At 42.8% G+C, this 17932-nt stretch overlaps 1 protein-coding gene across 1 annotated transcript in view; it reads left to right on the forward strand.

Annotated features, from left to right (window-relative positions):
- Window positions 1–9226, forward strand: part of SCML4 (Scm polycomb group protein like 4) — a 62764-nt gene extending 53538 nt beyond the window's left edge. Inside the window, exons 7-8 of the mRNA XM_077781800.1 lie at window positions 4654–4799; window positions 9101–9226. Of these exons, the coding sequence (XP_077637926.1) occupies window positions 4654–4799; window positions 9101–9226 (272 nt within the window). The remainder of the gene's footprint in view (window positions 1–4653; window positions 4800–9100) is intronic.
- The last annotated feature ends 8706 nt before the right edge of the window (window positions 9227–17932 follow it).

A 17932-nucleotide genomic window follows, 5' to 3' on the forward strand; every position in this document is an offset into this window, starting at 1 on the left:
AATTAGGGAAGGAATAGTCAAGGACATCATAAACCTTTCCAAGCCTGCTTACATAACAGACAAAGCCTTTATCCTAAGTATGAAGAATTGTGTGTTCAACCACAATATAATAACCTTAACCTTGCCCTGTAGCTTGTTATTTTTATGGAGATTTTATTATCCAGTATTAGCAGTTAATTATTATCACCTGAGGGTCTTTGTTAAAGGGGTAGTCCTGCTTATTAGTACACGTATTTTCTGAAAACATCTGGGGGCACAGGAGTAGAAATTTATCTTTTTCCAGAATAATGCTACAAGCAGCTCACTGGGGGGCAGATCTAGCACTGCCCCAAGGCAAAGGAGCTGCTGATGGCATTGTGAGCCTCAGCATTGCCTCAGCAAATACAGCCTGCCTGCTAATTTTTGGGGACATTTCAGTCTGAAAGTTTCGGGGCTTCCAGTGAGCTGCTTTTTTGTTTCCCCTACAAAGGAGAGGCAAAGCAAGAAAAACCGGGATAAATATTTGATGCCCGCAGCCATGCCTCATGCAGCCGGGTGCTGGGCTGCACCTGCAGCGGGCAGAGGAGCACCTGCGGTGTTGCATCCCCGCACGGTGTGTGCCATGCTGTCACTGCTGGGACAGGGACTCTGCTGTGACGCCTTGCGAGGCGGAGGACACCAGGCAGGTGGTGCCTGACATGTCCTGCCAGCGCCGGCAAGTGCAAACAGATGCACTGAGCCTGATCTTTGCAGAGCTCTCTGCTGATCATGGCTTGTCAACACCCTACCCTGCCCCAAATATCCTGTAGTTGTGTTCTTCCAGGTGTTCTTCTTGGTGTGCCTTGGATTTTTAGAAAAGTATCTTAAAGCCTTCCTCCTTTCCTTGTTTATGGGGGGGGGTGGTTTGTGTTTTTAAAAATAATTCCCATTTCTCTGTACCTTTGGAGGGTATGCTACTTCTGCTCAGTTTCAGTAGATCTGCTGCTCCTTATTATCTGCTCCAGTGCAATCAGAGAGAGCCTTTTAAAATTTCATTCCCACCCCCTTCCCCTGAGGCAAAGAAATCATTTAGGCCTGCAGCAATATTAAAGTTCATCTGTCACTCCCTTTCCACTCTTATCTATCAATGACTGTACTCCCTCTGGGCTCTGTTTGTTTGCCAAGAACATATTTAGGGAGTCTGTTATTTGTCTTTCCTTCTTTTGCAGGTTTAACTCCATTTTAGCATTTTATTTCCTTGTCCTGCCTCTGCAGCCATTTGGCTGTTGGCTCTGTCTCCATTCTCCTTCTCAGGAGGGTCCAGAGGTTAGAGATGAATGTCAGAGAAAAGTGTGGGGTGAAAAATCAGACTGAGACAGACTACCTCTTTCCCTCAGTTTCACTCAGCTTTTGCCACTGACCTGGTAATTCCAGCTGTTTCTGTGTGGGCAGTGATCTTGACTGGGATGCCTTGAGACATTCCCCTGCAGAGGAACCTCTTCACTGTCCTTCCCCAATATCGTTTGAGGCAGGAGGGGAAAGTGCTTCCCTCTGATTACCTAAATTTCCATATCTCATTCCATTAATTTGACAAATTTTTGCCACCTGTCAAAAACAGGAAATTGGATTTGACCTAGATTATGATCTCTAAAAATAATTATTGGTCGCAAGCACTCCCATCTCTTTGTAATCTGAGTATTCATTATCATCTTGATTAATTCTGATGACAGGATGGCATAGGATACCCAGGAGACATGAGACTTCCTCATTTATCTAATTCTTAGGTTAAGTGTGAATACCTTCAGATATGAAAAGAATGTATAGTACTTGCCCTGCCGCCATCAAACACTTTTGTGCTTCATTATAATCTTTCACCAAAGTGATGCTATTGAAAGAAACCCCATGCCTTTGTGTAGACACCACAAAGGTGTCTACACAAAGGCATGGAGTTTCTTTTATTTTGTAAATTGAGAAATTACACTCTGATGGGTAAACTACAATGTTAAAAAGCCAAATAAATTAATCAACAAAATAAATTATAAAATATATGGGAAAACAGATTGTTTCCAGACTCATCAGCTAAAACCTGATATTTTGCTGCAAACTGGCTGTATCTCAGTTTTACTAATAACATTTAAAGGTAGCTCCTTTCACACAAATAAATTAACACACCTTAATTCATGAAAAAGCAGCAGAGAATCCAAAACTTGATACTAGGTAGATAAATAAAGACACAAAAAGTATTTGAAGAATTAATATTGACACATAATTCTTGCTTGTATATTATGATATTATACTATCCCTCAGGGATGGATTTGAAAGGGTTATCTTCACCTGCTAGGGTATGGAAGAATTCTAGCCATGCAGTCTCTTTAGAAAGGTCATTTATATATTTGTCTTTCAGAAATCATATTTATGCTATTGATTGCTAGATTGCAAAGGAGTGAATAGATTCCTCCTGTCATTTCAACCTTTTCTTCTCATTCCCCTTCCTTTTATTACAGATACTTCCAATATCTGTGAAGGCTCCCAGCTGCACTTGGGGCTCTCTGCTCCCCTTTGCCCTTTCTGGTCAGGTTGCAGGCAGGAGTCAGTGGGCTGCAGGCTGCCCTTTCTGTTCCCGGTGTAAATCCCAGGCTAAGTCCTCTGGGCTTTCCTTAATTTATACAAATTTAAGGGAAAAAACCATGCTCCTCAGTAGTGGCACATCTCCCCTGACCATGTTATGGCAGTAGCAGAGAAACTTCTGCAGTCTTTTGGTCACAGCCAAACCTTTCTCTCCTCCATCTTTTTCTGACTAGATTGCAAGAGACTGTTCTTTTTCCTGACCTTTGTTTTGAGGTGATGTGGTGCCCAATGCCTCCACACATCAGCTCTCATCCAAACCATTGATAGATCATGAAGGGGAGAAATACCCCTGTGTCTCCAAAACAAGTCTCAGTTCTCCCACTTGTCCCTGACAGAGTTCCTCATTGTTACTGATGATCCCGGTATTGGCCAAGATTACATTGTTAGTATTGCACTCTCTGTCTTCACTGTTTCATGCCAAAGGCTCCAGATGGTGTCTGTACCGTTGTGTATTGCATTTATTCTGTGAGCAGAGGCCAGGGTCACCTGAGTCCATACAAACACTGGTCCTTGCTCTCTAATTAAAAGGACCTGAGGCTGTTCCTTGTCCTTTGTATCGAGAACAGTGACTTAGCAAATGAGAGTGCAATTATCATGATATTTACATCTCATCTCATTATGAAAACCATCGACCAGATTTGCACATTCATAGCACTGCTGCTTTCTAGAGTTCATTCTGAGTAACTGCAAATACACCTCGTTACATTATACTGGAAGATGAGCATGGTGGCAAGGGAAAAAGGACAAATAGGCACATAAACCCATTATTGGGTGTATATGGGCAGAGTCTCAGCTAATATAAATCACCAGAGCTCTATTGAAGTCAATGGAATGACAATCTACACAAGCCCCAAACCCACCCAACACATTTACTCACAGACATTAGGATGGTGTTTGGAGTAATGCATGGGGATTCTTACATATCTCATCTGTCTTTATAAGCTCAGTATTTCTCTGGAGAGCTCGTCCCTTCTCTTCTCAGCAGTTAGGATTGTCTCTTGGCTACCTGGGGCATTTCCAGGCTCTAGTTTAGGTGTCTGTGATGTCCCTCTACACACACTCTTCTGTTTGATTTCTGGTATTCTGTATAGTATACTTGCTTTCCATTTGCACTTCTCTCATTAAAAACTGGGCCTTGACAGAAAGAGATGCGAAGGTGTGAGCAAGTAACATTTAATGCATCTGTGTGCTGCTGTCTGCTAATGCAAAATTTGCTTGTTGTGGATATAAACAAATGGAAACAGTTTTCTTGTAACCTAGCATAATATAGTTATTGTTGTAAAGAAGCAGCATAAGTGGGGATACAAATTATATTCAGGTGGAGATTGAGATTTATAATTCTGCAGAGACTAAGTATAAAAACATAAATGCACTTTCATTCCTATGTGCCTTTATTCACTTGATTTAAAGCTATGGCAAGTTGAAGTCACCTTAAATCATTGTTGGGTTATACCATTAAAAAGTCACATGTGCAATGTTCATCTTCACATGTTTTAGCAGCTTTCCAAATTGGCATTCACTGGGGACCATCAGCTTTGTGAAAGACTAAGATTAGGAAGACATGGACTGAAAACCTTCTGCTAAGCTCTAAAAGAATTATGAATATCTGAATGCAAATTAAAAAACCATATTTTCTAAATCCTGATTTTATCCTCCATCCTTCATATTCAATGGCACTCCTTTGTTTAGTGCTGAAGAAACTTCTCTCTAGGTGTGAGGGTAGTGTCTTCTTGAGCCAAGATCCCTGTTGCTGCAGACCAGACAGCAGGGGCAGCTTGGTTTAAGAGCCTGGCAGCTGGCACATTTTTTCTTCCCAGCAGGGACCTAGGGGTTTAATGTTTTTTGACACAATTCACCAGCTGGGATCATGTCTTCCAATAAGCAGTCGGATTGGAAACTTCTGCAAGTCCCCTTTTTTCCCTATGCCACCATCTCAGGCCAGTACTTACATGCACAATGTCCAGTGCTGCAGTGAGACTGCCGAAGCCCTGCACACTCACAATCACAAACAGAAGAAACCTCTGTGTGCCATTGTAATGCATTGTTTTGGGCTTTTTGTACTGATAGCCTCAAGTCCTTCACCTGAACAAGAAGATGCAGCTCGGCCATCAAGCAAGAATCCTTTGACCTGGACGGTGGATGACGTGGTTTGGTTTGTGAAGGATGCAGACCCTCAAGCTTTAGGCCCTCACGTGGAGCTCTTCAGAAAGCACGTATGTAGAAGGCTTACCACCTTACCACCTCTAGGAAATTTAAATCACAAGAGACAGACAGCACATGTCACACATAGCCCCTCAAATGCCTCGGGCTTCCTCAACCAGATTGAATGCAGGCCTGGCAGGGCCTCTGGAGGGTTTGGGCTAAAGAAATTTCACTTATCCCTTGAGATGGTGGTTAAACATCAGGACGGGCTTTGTGAAAATTGGGCAATGGCCCAAGCTTGTCAGTGTTTAAGAGGATTTTGGAAAGTGCCCCTAATAACATAGTGTCATTTGGTCAGCCCTGAGTTGCTCTGGCAGCTGGACTAGATCATTGTAGGTCCCTTCCAACTGAAGACCTTCCTATTCTATTCTATTCTATTCTATTCTATTCTATTCTATTCTATTCTATTCTATTCTATTCTATTCCATTCCATTCCATTCCATTCCATTCCATTCCATTCCATTCCACTCTATTTTGTACTGTTATGCTACTCTATTCATTTCTATGTCAATGGGGAACCCATAACAGTGTCTTTAGAAAATGTTCACTGTTTGTTCCCCATTATTCCAGCATAAATTATTTCTATGCCAAGCCTTAGAGAAAGCACTGAGGATCTGGTGCTCATTTTTCATTGTCAGATTGGCACCAAAAAAAAGCCTCATTTCAGTGACAATTTTTTTCACAGGATATATATGATTCTTCTCTGAAGAGCATTTTTATATGTCTCCAGATATTTAGCAGGAGAAACCCAAAACAGCCAATATTTTAATCTTTTTCCCCTCAGTATTATGTAACTACATAACCAAATTTAACAGACCTGCTGACTCTCTATAGGGTATTATAGTAAGGGTAACCTCCTCCAGTGATGGTAATTTTATTATTCTTAATTAGTAACTGGGAAGACAATAAACTTGTCTGATCTGGAGTTTCTTGTTCTGCTGCTGTATATAGAATTGACACCAGTGTATCTATTAGCATTTTTGGCCTTCTCCATGTCACCACAATCAATTCAGTCTGGCTACAAAAAATGGATTTTACCCTAGAAGTGACTTGTTTGTATTCAGCTGGAGGTCGTTAAGTTTCCATGTAAGTGCCTGGACCTAGGTCTAAATGAGAATTGCTCCCAGCCCTTAGTGCTGACCAGAGACAACAAGAGGGCTTGATCACTCCTTGACCCTATGCCAGAAGAGAAAAGTGGGGCTGTGGAGCTGCAGATGGGAGCTGAGGGAGGTAAATGGACTTCCAGCTACACTCTGCCTCCAGGCTTTCCAGATACAGGAGAGGAGGTGGCTGAGGAGCAGCTGAAAATGAACCCAGGCCCTGGTGTCTGCTCACCCTGGAAGGTATTGAGGCCATCTGCCATTCTGTAGACAGAACTGTGGGATGAGAACAACAACAGGCACAGCGATGTAGGGCCAAATCTGCAGGTACAGGTTAGGTGCTGGCCTGCTTTTCCTGCCTTCTGCCTTATAAGCTGATAATGAAAGCATGGCCTATATTGGTCATATGGCAGAAAAACAAGACACCTTCAGACTTGAAGGAACTTGCTGTAAAATCAGTTTCTTACAATGTCACAAGGGGCTGTGCATCAAGAGAAAAATCTTCATGCAAGGGAGTGAGAACTGACATGGTCTGAGGCATACAGGTATATCCCAAAGGAAAAAAACCCCAACTTTTAAAGTTTGTACTGTAAATATGGAAAGTGCAGAAGCACTAATTTTGTCTAGTTTCCATTTGTAGCTAAGTATGCTTTTATGTAGCAGCAAGGCCTGGGAACGCTCCAGGCAGCCATGGGCCAGCTGCACTGGAGAACGCCATGGTACTGCAGCTGCTCTGCGACCAAAGAGATCAAGCTAAATTGCCACTAAAGACTGTCCCTGTCATCCTTTGTTGCACACCAGCACCCATGGGCTCTACTTATCATTGGTTTCCTTGTAAAATATGCCATAGGTGTGAGAACCTGGGTATGATTGCCACACAACTCAATTCAATTACACCTTTGAGTTATATATATCCCTGTAATTTTTCAGCCTTCAAACCTCATCTGGATTAGCACAAAGACCCCAGGGGTGAGAGACAAGTGATTAGTCCATTAACCTCAGCCATATCTTCCTGTATGTTCAATCTTTCTATGGAGCAGGTGCATAATTTACTAAGAAGCACTTACTGTCATTGACAAGGCCCAGCTATCACTTGAAATAGTTTGGCAATCAGCTCATCTGAGATGGGAGAGAGAGGCTGTTGGGACCAGCAGGAAGAAAACAGCTGGAGGATGGATCCTGAACATGGGCAGTGTGCTTTCCTACTGCTCTACTAGGCCATTTGGGTCAGTCCTCAGAGCCAGCTCTTCCAGCCTGCAGCCCACATCCTTCACTGCCCCAAAAGGCACTGCAGAATGTCCTGGCTGTCTGCTCTTCCCACCAGGAGCAGAAGCTTTGCTTCTTGCCAAGATACCCAAGGAGCTCTGTCACCAGTAGCTCCTGAGAGTGTCCACCAAAGACTGAGAAATTTCCTGCAGCTCCTGTCAGCTGTTCCCTGCTCCCTGAGCACATCCGTGTGCCAAGCACAGAGCTCTTGGTCTCACAGAAAGGAGCCACTCCCTGATCAGGGACTGTGTAGCAGCACCATGTGAGATCCCGTGGAGATTCCATCATCAGGAAAGACTTGGTAGAAAGATAGAGGGAAAGGAAACTGAGGAGGGGAAAGTTGGCCCTGATGGCACTGAGTGTTACCAGCTCCAGAGCTGGTTCAAGATCTTCTGCTGGGGCTAATGTTCATGTGGGAACCATGTTATCAAAGTCTTCTTTTAAAAAATATTTTTAAAAGGGCTGACATGGTAATACTGTAAAGAAGTCAAGCCAAGAATCTGCACAGAGAAATGGCTAATATGGGATATTTAATTGGATATGAATGCTCCCTCTGGCATACTAGTGTCATGGAGTTTAATCTTGACACCTACACAGTAATAATAATGGAAATAATAAAATGCTGAACTCAACATTTAGAAGCAGCTTCCTCCACAGCTGACCCTTAACAGTATTTTTACCCTATGGCATCACAGTTAAAGAAGTTCTTATTTTATTTCTTATGCAAATAGTAATTATATGTAACACTTATTCTTACTTTACATTAGCTTCCTTAAAATAATGGCAACGAGAGCAAGGAGGCAGAGAGAATTTCTATTATGGATAGAGTGGGGGTTGCAAAATGAGGAACATTAATTGATTGAGTTAATCAGAAAGTGACCTTAACTGCTCATCAGATAAATCACCTAGTGAATGGAATAATAATGATCAGGGCAAATTAGGATCCATAGCGTTTCTTAATAAGTAGGCAATAGCTCAAAGTGGACCATCAAAACCATAGAACACAGTACAGACAGCATTGGTGTGTATCTGTGTATGTGTATGCACACATACATGACACTTGTGATGTTTTAGATCTGGCACTCCAAGTGTATAAATGTGCAGGAAGCTGTGGAGGCAGGAGTATTTTTTGGCAGATCCACTGATAGAGTCAGGAAAAACCAGACAGGATCTGGGTCTAAAGAAGATCAGTACAGCTGAAAGCATCTGTGTCCTACAGCCCAAGGTAAAGGAGAATGTTTCTCTGTGGGCTCAGGCTTCTTTTGCCATAGTACCTTGTAATTTCGAAAGGTTTTCAAGCCAACAGCTCTGGGATAAACAGCTAAGCTTGGTGGCAATTTCACCCACTTACATGAAGGTTAAATTAAAATTTAACAAATTTAATAATAAATGCAATTAAAGCAAGTTACTACAAGTCTCAAATCTGAGAAAAAAACATATATATACGCACCCACATATACCATATAGTTGCATCACTGGGTATAATTGTACTGGAGATATGTGAAACACACAGATAGCTGGGGACAAAATTGAAAGTGAGATTCAGAGGTGTTCTATTAGCAGTTTAATATGGCTACATCCTTTACTGTCTCCATCATTCATACCTTTCTCTCAAGGCTGACTGGCTTTTCTCAGAATTGCGCTTAGAGCAACCCTGATTTTTAAAAAATTCTACTTTTAATTGCAAAATAAATTGAAAACCTAAACTAATCTTATAGTTCCTTGAAGAATAAAAAGTAGGGTTTAATTAAATCTTCCTTTATGGGTTCCTACTATCACACCTCAGACTTCAATTTTTTAAATGAAATTTCAAAATGCATGACATTTCATGTAGCTCTACCCTAAATGACATGCTGCTTCTAATTCACCTTGTTTAATGTGTGAGGACACAGCACTTTAAAGGGGGGTTAACACATTTTTATTCTCTTCCTCTCTTTTGAAACCAGGAAATTGATGGCAATGCTTTGTTACTGCTGAAAAGCGACATGATCATGAAATACCTGGGGCTGAAATTGGGACCAGCACTGAAACTGTGTTACCACATTGATAAGCTCAAGCAAGCTAAGTTCTAGTAATTTCTTAAACAACAGAATCTGAGCTAAATTTTGATGGAAGACTAAAGGTAACGTTGCCTTACAGAAATGCATTCATTTGCAGATTGCTTTTCCTTCTTTTTTATCGAAGACTTTGTCTTTTTTAACATTTGTGCGTTGTCACTTTTTTTAATCCAATGGGATCTTTTGGGGCTGTTTTGTGTTAATAGTTTGCCAAAAATTATATAATTACAATAATTATTTTGTATCATTAATATTATTATGATTATAGTAAGTCCTATTTTTGTAACCAGAAGTGGGAAATCAAAACCAAACACAGCTATATGTATAGGACTGCTAGAAGACAAACCGAGTCCCTCCCTTGCCGCCTCTGAGGAGCAATCGCTGACCTGCATTGCCTGGGCACACCAGCTCCGCTCTCCATGCTCAAGGGCTGGAAAACTGCCCCGTGTCTTGCACTATCCGGAAAACTTGAATTGTTCACTTAAACAAACAAACAAACAAACAAGAACAAAGAAAAGAGGGGGAAGAAGAAGAAATAATTTTAAAAAAGAAGGAGGGGAAGGTTTTTCCCCAGCTGAAGTACTTTTTCCCGCTAGAGGGAGCAGCCCTAGCAGACTTGTGGCTGGAGCTCTGATGCTGCGGTGCTCTGCCTCTGATGGGCTTTGACCGTCGTGGCTCTCCTATCGAACACGTCCGTAAATACCGCCAAGGAGTCACAGACTCCCAGCAGGATGCTCCCGTCAGCGTTTACAGATAATTCATTCAAGACGAGCTGGAATGCAGAGAGTGTTTGTGACAGGATGTTTCCCGTCACACCGAAGAGGGGGCGGATGGCTCCCACGGTGTCTGGCGCGCACAGCTGTCAGCGCCGCTCCCTGAGCCGCCTCAGTCTGGCGCACACTTTGTGGCACTCCAAGAAAAATCTGAATTTCTGCGTTTGGTTTTTGGGTTTGGTTTTGGTTTGGTTTGGTTTGGTTTGGTTTAGGTTTTTTTGCATCTTTAAAAAAACGACGACCTGCACCTCGCGCAGGCCCAGGACAAATGCTCTAGGGTTGGTTCCTGATTGCGCGGTGGCTTTCAGTACGCAGACAGATGTGCTGGACTTTCTGTCTCAAGTGAGTTAAAAATTCACTTCTGCCTCTTACACAAGTCTAAAAGGTGCTTATTCACACTCCTTGTAACTGAGGGGAACAAAACAGGTCTCAGGCTGAGGAATGTGTATGAATCTGTGGAATGAGTATGTCCTTGTTTTCATCTACAAAGGGTGACTATGGATGGACACACCCATACAGTTCAAACCCCTAGTGCATGACAGGCAGAGGTAGCAAGTGTTTGTAAGTCATGCAGGTGATTTTAGTGCTAGTTAGCTCAACTTTATTGAGAAACAGGGTCCTGGATTGTATGCAAGATTGTTTGACCCTGTTTATGTAGAAAAGAATGTTACCAAAAATACCTCATGAAATAAAATTTAAATTGATGCATGTTGCTAGACTAGAACTCCTACAAAAAGATGCCTGTTCAAAGGCCTACTCCTGGAAATCCTTAAAAATAGGAGAAACCATATCCTACAAGGCTTTCACTAAACTCCTGGGGACTGGTCTCCTAATTTAAAAAACTTGTCATAAGTTTGCAGGACTGACCAGCTTTCAGCAAATCCTCCTGCATGCTGAAATACCCTAAATAGGAATAGCTGAACAACTGTGTTAAATGAAAAGTCATATATGTCATTATGTGACATAATATAGGGAACCCTAAATGTGCCAATGCTTGTAATACAACACCCATCTACATCACTTTGTGTCTGTGGTATAAAGAATGGAAATCTCTTTGGTCAGCTGTCTGGTTGAGGCAGAGGTGACATTCCATCAACGGCAAACCTGTACTGTTCATTTTTCACTGTTACATTCCCAAAACATGTAAAACTCTTGCTGTATTAGTAATATCTCCTTCAGAGAGTCCTCAAACCATCTTTTTTTCCTCATAATTACCAACTTAGCTAACCTCTCCCCGTTTTTCAAAATGGGATTTTAATTCCTTCACTTAAAATCCCACCTAGCTGTAATATATTGGTAATCAGAGCTGCTTAGACTTTATCAGATGGCTTCAATGCAGGAAAATCCCACTTTGTCAAAATCAGAACTCTTCATAAAAGCATGTCACTTTCAAACATTAAATTCTATTTAACTGAAACTACAGCTTTCAGTAGTGTCAAAACATCATTTTGACATTTTGGAAATGGAACATTTTTGTTCCAAGAATATTTTTGCATTTTATTGTGTTTTCCTGGAGGATCTGTAGCTTCACATTTTGTTCTGAGTGTGGGGGGGGGGGGGAAACACAGCTAGATTTTCCTCAGCAAGAAGCCTTCTGATTCTGTTCTGTGTCTCACCCCTGTTCTGTGTCTCACCCCTTCCTTCCACTCCCTGTCCCTACTCCGGATGTTACAGCCAAAGGGGCTGATCATACCAACACAGTGTGAAGAGGCTCCATGGTGGAAATTATGTTAATGCACATGATTTAACATGCTGAAATAGTTTTCATGTATGCATCTGATGCACACAGTCAGTGGTGCCATTTCATTTGATATCACACTTGAAAGTACATCAGGACCGTCCAGGCCATGATATTTAATGTTCTGTTTTTCACAGGGGAGGCAGTTAGTGGAATCCTTTTACATGGAAGTAATGCTTATGACAAAAATTCCTCATTGCATGGTGTTTTGTTTTATTTCACTTGAGAGGCAATTAGGAGACAAACATTATTGCAATTGCTGTAATATAGAAATTGTACCTAATTTTTATCTTTCAAGTCTTGTCAGTGAAGGTAATTAAGCAGCTCTGCTGTTCAGGGGGTGTCAGACCATCTCCTCAGAAGAGGCTCTAAAGATCCAGAGTATGCATGTCAGCTGCTTCTCCATTGGCTGCTGCTCTAAGCATCGCCTGTAGAAAATTCTCCGCTTGCCATTCCTTTCACAGCTCTCCCTTCAGACTGTAGCCGACCAGTTGTATTTTTTAACTGTTCCCAACAGGTGGGTGGATGTGTGATACCTTTAAAAGCAACACATGTGTCTCTTTTCTTCTTCTAAGCACTTGTAGTTGGATCAAAAGGCACTTCGGTTGCTGCAGGCAGTTTCAATTCTTTGTGAGCTTTCACTCTTTTTTTTTTTCTTAAAAAAGCAAGCAGTTGAAGTCCAAGGACTTGGAGACCATTCCTCCCTAGCTTGAGTGGTGGTTACAGGGTATTGAGAACACAGAGCCAGTGCTCCCTGGCAGACCATCTTCTTGGATCTCCCGTGCCTGACCAGCTCAGCCTCAGCTGCCAACACTGGCCAGCCTCGTTGCTTCCCATCCACCTGCCATCACAGCCTCTTCTCTCGCACCAGCAAACGCCTTCTTCCCCAGCCAGACCTAATTGTATTTCAAGAAATGCCTCTGGGAAAGCCTCCACCTCTCTGAGCCCACTGTCTTGCTTGGCAGGCTGAGGAGCGCAGCAGCCTTTGCAGCGTCAGCAGCTTTGCTCAGTGTGATTCATGCAGGCAGGCACCCTTGGGACCGGCATGTAAAGCATCTGGGCTGTTATTGGCCTTAAACTGATGGCTGGATTTCTATAGGTTGTCAGCAGTCTTCATGAGTTATGCTTCATGCCTTTGAAAAGAATGGATGGCTGTGAGAGATTAAATGGAACATTATTAGCAAAACCAGCAATAATTAGTAAATCAACAAGAAAATGGCTGATAAAGTTTTTTTGTGGAAAGAACACCACTGTTGGGTCAGCAGCAGGAGCACACACCATCCTCCAAAGTCCTGACTGCAGCAGCCCTGGGTGGTCATTCCTCTTGCCCTGGCACAGCCACCCCATAGCTCTTTCCTGCCCATGGGATGCAGCATGCCCCCATCCTACTGGCTGCACTGTTTGGGGTCTGTGCAATCTCAGGGAGGAATCTGTCAGCTCTTACTGCCCCAAAACATACCCAAAACTCTCAGTTAATTAGTTAGTCCCTTCTTTATTTGCCTGCCTACTCTCTGTTTTCATTTGAATAGCTTCTGTTTGAAAGAAAGACATCATGAGGGAGATTGCCCAGGTCCTTCAAGCAGCCTGTGAATGACCTCTCAACTCACCCAACAGAGGAGCATCTCCAGGGTCAGACATCTGCCTGGATACAACTGATCCTTGCTCAACACCGGAAAGGGAGACAATAATTAAATGCCCCCTTTTTATTAATTAAAATTAAATGCTTTTCAGGTCCTTCCCCTCTCCGAACTACAGCCTCCTTCCACAGGACCAGTTGCTAGTTCTTCCCAAAGCAGCAAGGAGGGAGATAGAGGAGGTGGCTGGAAGGACTACCTGCTGCTGGCTGATCCAGCAAGGCAGCAGGTATGGAAGGACCAAAACCAGCTGCTCCCCTGTTTGAAACTGGCTTGGCTGGAGAGAGGTGTTATGCCCAGGGATTTGGTCTGGGGGATTTTCCTGTCAGACCATGCAGGTTGCATTCCAACATTTCAGTCTGCACCTTCAGTCAGTTGCATGTTCAGTCTGTTACAGTGTGGCTTTTGTCTCCAAATCTGCCTTCTTGAGCTTGTGTTAAGGAATTGCTCCATTGCCACAGGCTTCTTTCACATGAACACACTTGGGGTTGCTAGGGAAGAAAGTCATAACAAGCACATTGAGGGTAAATATTCAGGGAAACAGCAGGTCAACAAGATCCTCCTTCCCTTTCTAGGCCCTTCTGTGGGCAGAACTTTACTCAGCAGCTCCATAATAGGGCAGAATGTGCTGATTTTTGGCTGAGGTAGAGTTAAAACACAACACCCACACACCATTACACCTCACCACTGGCAACTGGGTCATATGGAGCCATAGGGATTTTCCTTCTCTCACCAAGAAGTATGGTCCTAAATTCACACACCTTTATCAGAGAAGACAAGCATGTAGCTGCACACACTGCCTCTGATGCCTTGAAGTAGTTGCATGCTGTTCTCCAATCCATGCTCTCTTCATGGACAATTGGAATTCGATTCCCTTGGAAATCTAAAATTTTCCTTCAGAAAGAATCACTTTTATTCACTGCCATGAGTTAAATATCATGGAAACATGACTGCTAACAATTTGCTTCATATAATTTGTACTAATGCTAATAAGCAACAGCTGCAACACTTCCTGTTGTAAATTCTTTTGTGGTTGCAGCGGAATTATCACATCTGTACTTCACAAATCCGATAGACTTGAGCACAGCTTGCTCCTTCTGGCCCCAGCTCCAGCAAATCCCTGTGCCTCAGAAGTAGAGCTACAGAAAGATGTATTTACAGTCTCTTTCTCCCTTCTTCCCAAAGCCTCTGCTCCCCACCAGGTACCTGGAGCAAGAGGGGTCGAGGCTGGGGGGATGTGGCAGCCTGGGGGTCAGCCAGTGCATGCATAGTATGGTTGGAGCAGATTGCTTTCAGCAAAGATATCATTGACCAGCCAGGTTTATTGCAGTTCAAGCAGACAGGTTTTGGTCAGAGGCTAAGTATAGGAGAAAAGTGATTTATTAAAGAAAAAGAAAGAAATATGAGTGTGCAATACACAGCCACCATAAGACTTCAGCTGAAACCCAAGAATCCTTCAACTGTAATCTAAAGAAAAATGTTTCCCTCACTCAGGACTCTAAATAAAGCATGTTAGGCCAAACCCAGGTCCCTCTGAGGTCTGCATAAGTTTTTCTATTGAATTCATAAGACTGGGGCTTGGCTCATAAACCAGGTCAAGCTTCAGCCATATCCCATAGTAACCAGAGCCTAACAAGCTATTCCATCCTCTCTTATAAAGAGCAGAGACAGCCGCTGCTGGCCAGCCCCCTCTCCCCTGCTCCCAGGAGAGCTGCTAGCTTACTGGAACAGAGTTCTTCCAGCTGCACCTCTACCTGACCCCAACACCTTCTCCTGTTAGCTTTGCATTTTAGCTATGAGTTTCATGGAAGGTGGTTTGGGTTTTCCACTTTGGAGCAAACCAAAGCCCATGCCCTGAGGATTTCAGCTGTGCCACTAGGCAGAAAGTTGCACTGATTTGAACATGACTGTACCGGGAGATTTCCACATGTTCCTGAGGCAAAGGCTGAGGTGGAATTTAAAAATAAAACTTTTCAAAATGAGTCTCAGTGACCCACAACTTTTGGCTCCTTCAGCATCCACCACACTTCATCATACTTCAAATGGTCAGGTCTCTTGGTAGTTCCATAATCGGACAGGAATAGCTCAAAGAACTTCAGAAGAGACTCCATCTCTGACTATGGAGTCTTGCTCCTCTTGGTCTACAGGCAACTGCCAAAAAGCAGCATTTGGGGAGAATGTGTGAGTATCTGTGTGTTGCTCAAAAAGGATTGCCTGGCTGCACAGACAGACTGTGAAGTGAGTGAAATAATAGAAGGACAGAGCATCTGGGAAGGAGGGACTCTAAAAATGGGAAAGCCCTCGGCTTCACTGGGGTTCCCAAGGAGTATGTGCCCTGTCTCCAGGCAGCCCTGTCTGTATTGAACTTGCCCTGCATAGCACAGCATGTCTTTATTACCCAGTGTCTTCCCTTAGTGTAGTGTAAAACATGAGGCATCATGCTGCCCTTTGTGAATATGAAATATGTGCAACCAGCTTCATTTTGTCAGACATCTCTAAAAGAGTGGGGAATAGCAAAATTCTGAAGTCCAAGTGGCGCAGGAATGAGGACATTTCAGAGTGGAGCAGTTTCACAGGTTTCAGTCTTCCAGCTGAAATGCGGAAGGAGAGAAAAAGAACTCCTGAATTGAAGTGAATGCAAGCCAGTGAAAGACTAATGATTAATATTATCCCTCACGTTGATGGTTTCCTGATCTGTAACATGTTTTATGGCCCTGAGCATTTGCTGTAGTGGCAGTGCAGTGAATTGATCTGTGTGTCCAGGTTCCACTCAAACCAAATGACTGTCTCTAAAAGCTATCTGTCTTCTTCACGGCTTTTCTAATATGCTGCAGCATCCAGAAAGCTTCTGATCAGCTTGGTAAGAGTCAATATTTAATGAAAAAAAATCTATTTTGTTCCTTTTTTAAATTTTTTAATCTTGTGGCACAAAACTTCAAAAAGCAGCTATAGCCACAGCTGTGTAGCAGGTCAACATACCCAGCTTTTTATTTTATGCCTCTCAGAAATCTAGTAGTAAAAAATCTTTTGCTTACTCTATCTATGTACATACAAGAAGCCAACCTAGATTCTGGTCTTCCACTGACCGTGTAAATGGAAGTGTTAAATATTGTAGAGTTATAGACACTCTAAATTTAGAAGAGTTGTTACACATTCTTATCAGTGTAAACAAAATCTGTATCTCATTTGATAGACCTGTCCTCTGACAATACTGAAATTTAAATGCAAGCTGGTTTGGCTTCTGCTATCAAAACTTGCCATCAGTAATTGTGTCACAATGACATGTCAGGATTGTGTCCAGTGCTGTGTAGGGATACTGTGAGATGATCAGCCTGCCTTGGAGACTTGACAGCTTTGTAGGGCAAGAGAGACAACCTAAGGAGAAGGGTTTCCTGGAGTCAGTTTTCGTTTCCTATTGTAGATAAATGTTGAAAAAAAAAGAAGTAAATGGCAGGAATTTCCCACAGTGATGTGAGTGGAAAATGGCAGAACACTGAGAAAAATGAAGCAAAACTTCCATGAAGATGAACAACATTGCCTTCTTCCCAGCACTCTTAAGCCTGGCCTTTGGTGAAGAAAGCATTTGGATCCAAGCCTCCTGGCTGAATGTAGTGCCTTACCCACTAGACCCTCTGCTCTCATTGTCCTCTGTGTTTTCTCCCAGTGCTGTCCACTTCTCACACAGCCCTTAACTACATCCTTAGGAATCTGAAAAATAGCACCCAAATGGGCCTTTAAAAGTCACTTAGTCCTTCACCCTGCACTCATTCTTCTCCACCTCAGTCTTCCTCTGTTATCTAGATTTTTTTCCCCTGGAGCTTCCCACCCCTTTCCATTCCTATCTTCCCACTGTGGTTTCATTTTTTTCTCCCCAGTTCTATTCCTGCAGCATTGCTTCTTTTCGTTCCTTTCCCTCTCTCAGTAACTATGCACGTGTCTCCTTCACCTTTGCCACAACTCCTTCTCTACCTTTTAGCTCTTCCATGCTCTTCCATTTTTCCGCTCTTTTTGTCTAGTTTTCTGCAACCCTTTATTTCCTTTCAATGAAGTGCCCTTTTCAGGATAATCTTGTATCAGTTCTGCTGTGACAGACTACCATGCACTGACATCTTTGAATTAGGTTGTCTGTACATTTTTTGACACAGTCTTTATCTCATACAAAAACTCTTCTGCTGCTTTCATTCACCAGCATGAAAGGCACTTCTTGAGAATGGTCTTTAACTAGTTGGCTGATGACTATTTGCAATAAATATCTCATTAAAAGCTCAGCACTTTAATGAAGGATAAGTGCAGTTTCTCCCTCTAGTTTCCATCTTTTCCTGTGCTGCCTATTGATAGTCAAGCTGCTAAAATTCTGCTTGTGCTGAAGAGTCCCTGTTACACTGCTCATTGGGATGAATCCTTGGCTCCCACGCTGTTGCTGATGGCCACATGGATCAGGCTCGGACCTGTGAATGGCACACCATTAGGCAGGTGTGAGCACTGATGTGTACAGAGCCACCAGCATTGCTTCCCCAGGCTTGGAGAAGGTCCAGTTTGCTTTCAGCCAGCATCAGAAAGTTGGTTGGAAAGAAGA

This window comes from Lonchura striata, chromosome 3 (genome assembly GCF_046129695.1).
Source record: "Lonchura striata isolate bLonStr1 chromosome 3, bLonStr1.mat, whole genome shotgun sequence".
NCBI lineage: Eukaryota > Metazoa > Chordata > Aves > Passeriformes > Estrildidae > Lonchura > Lonchura striata.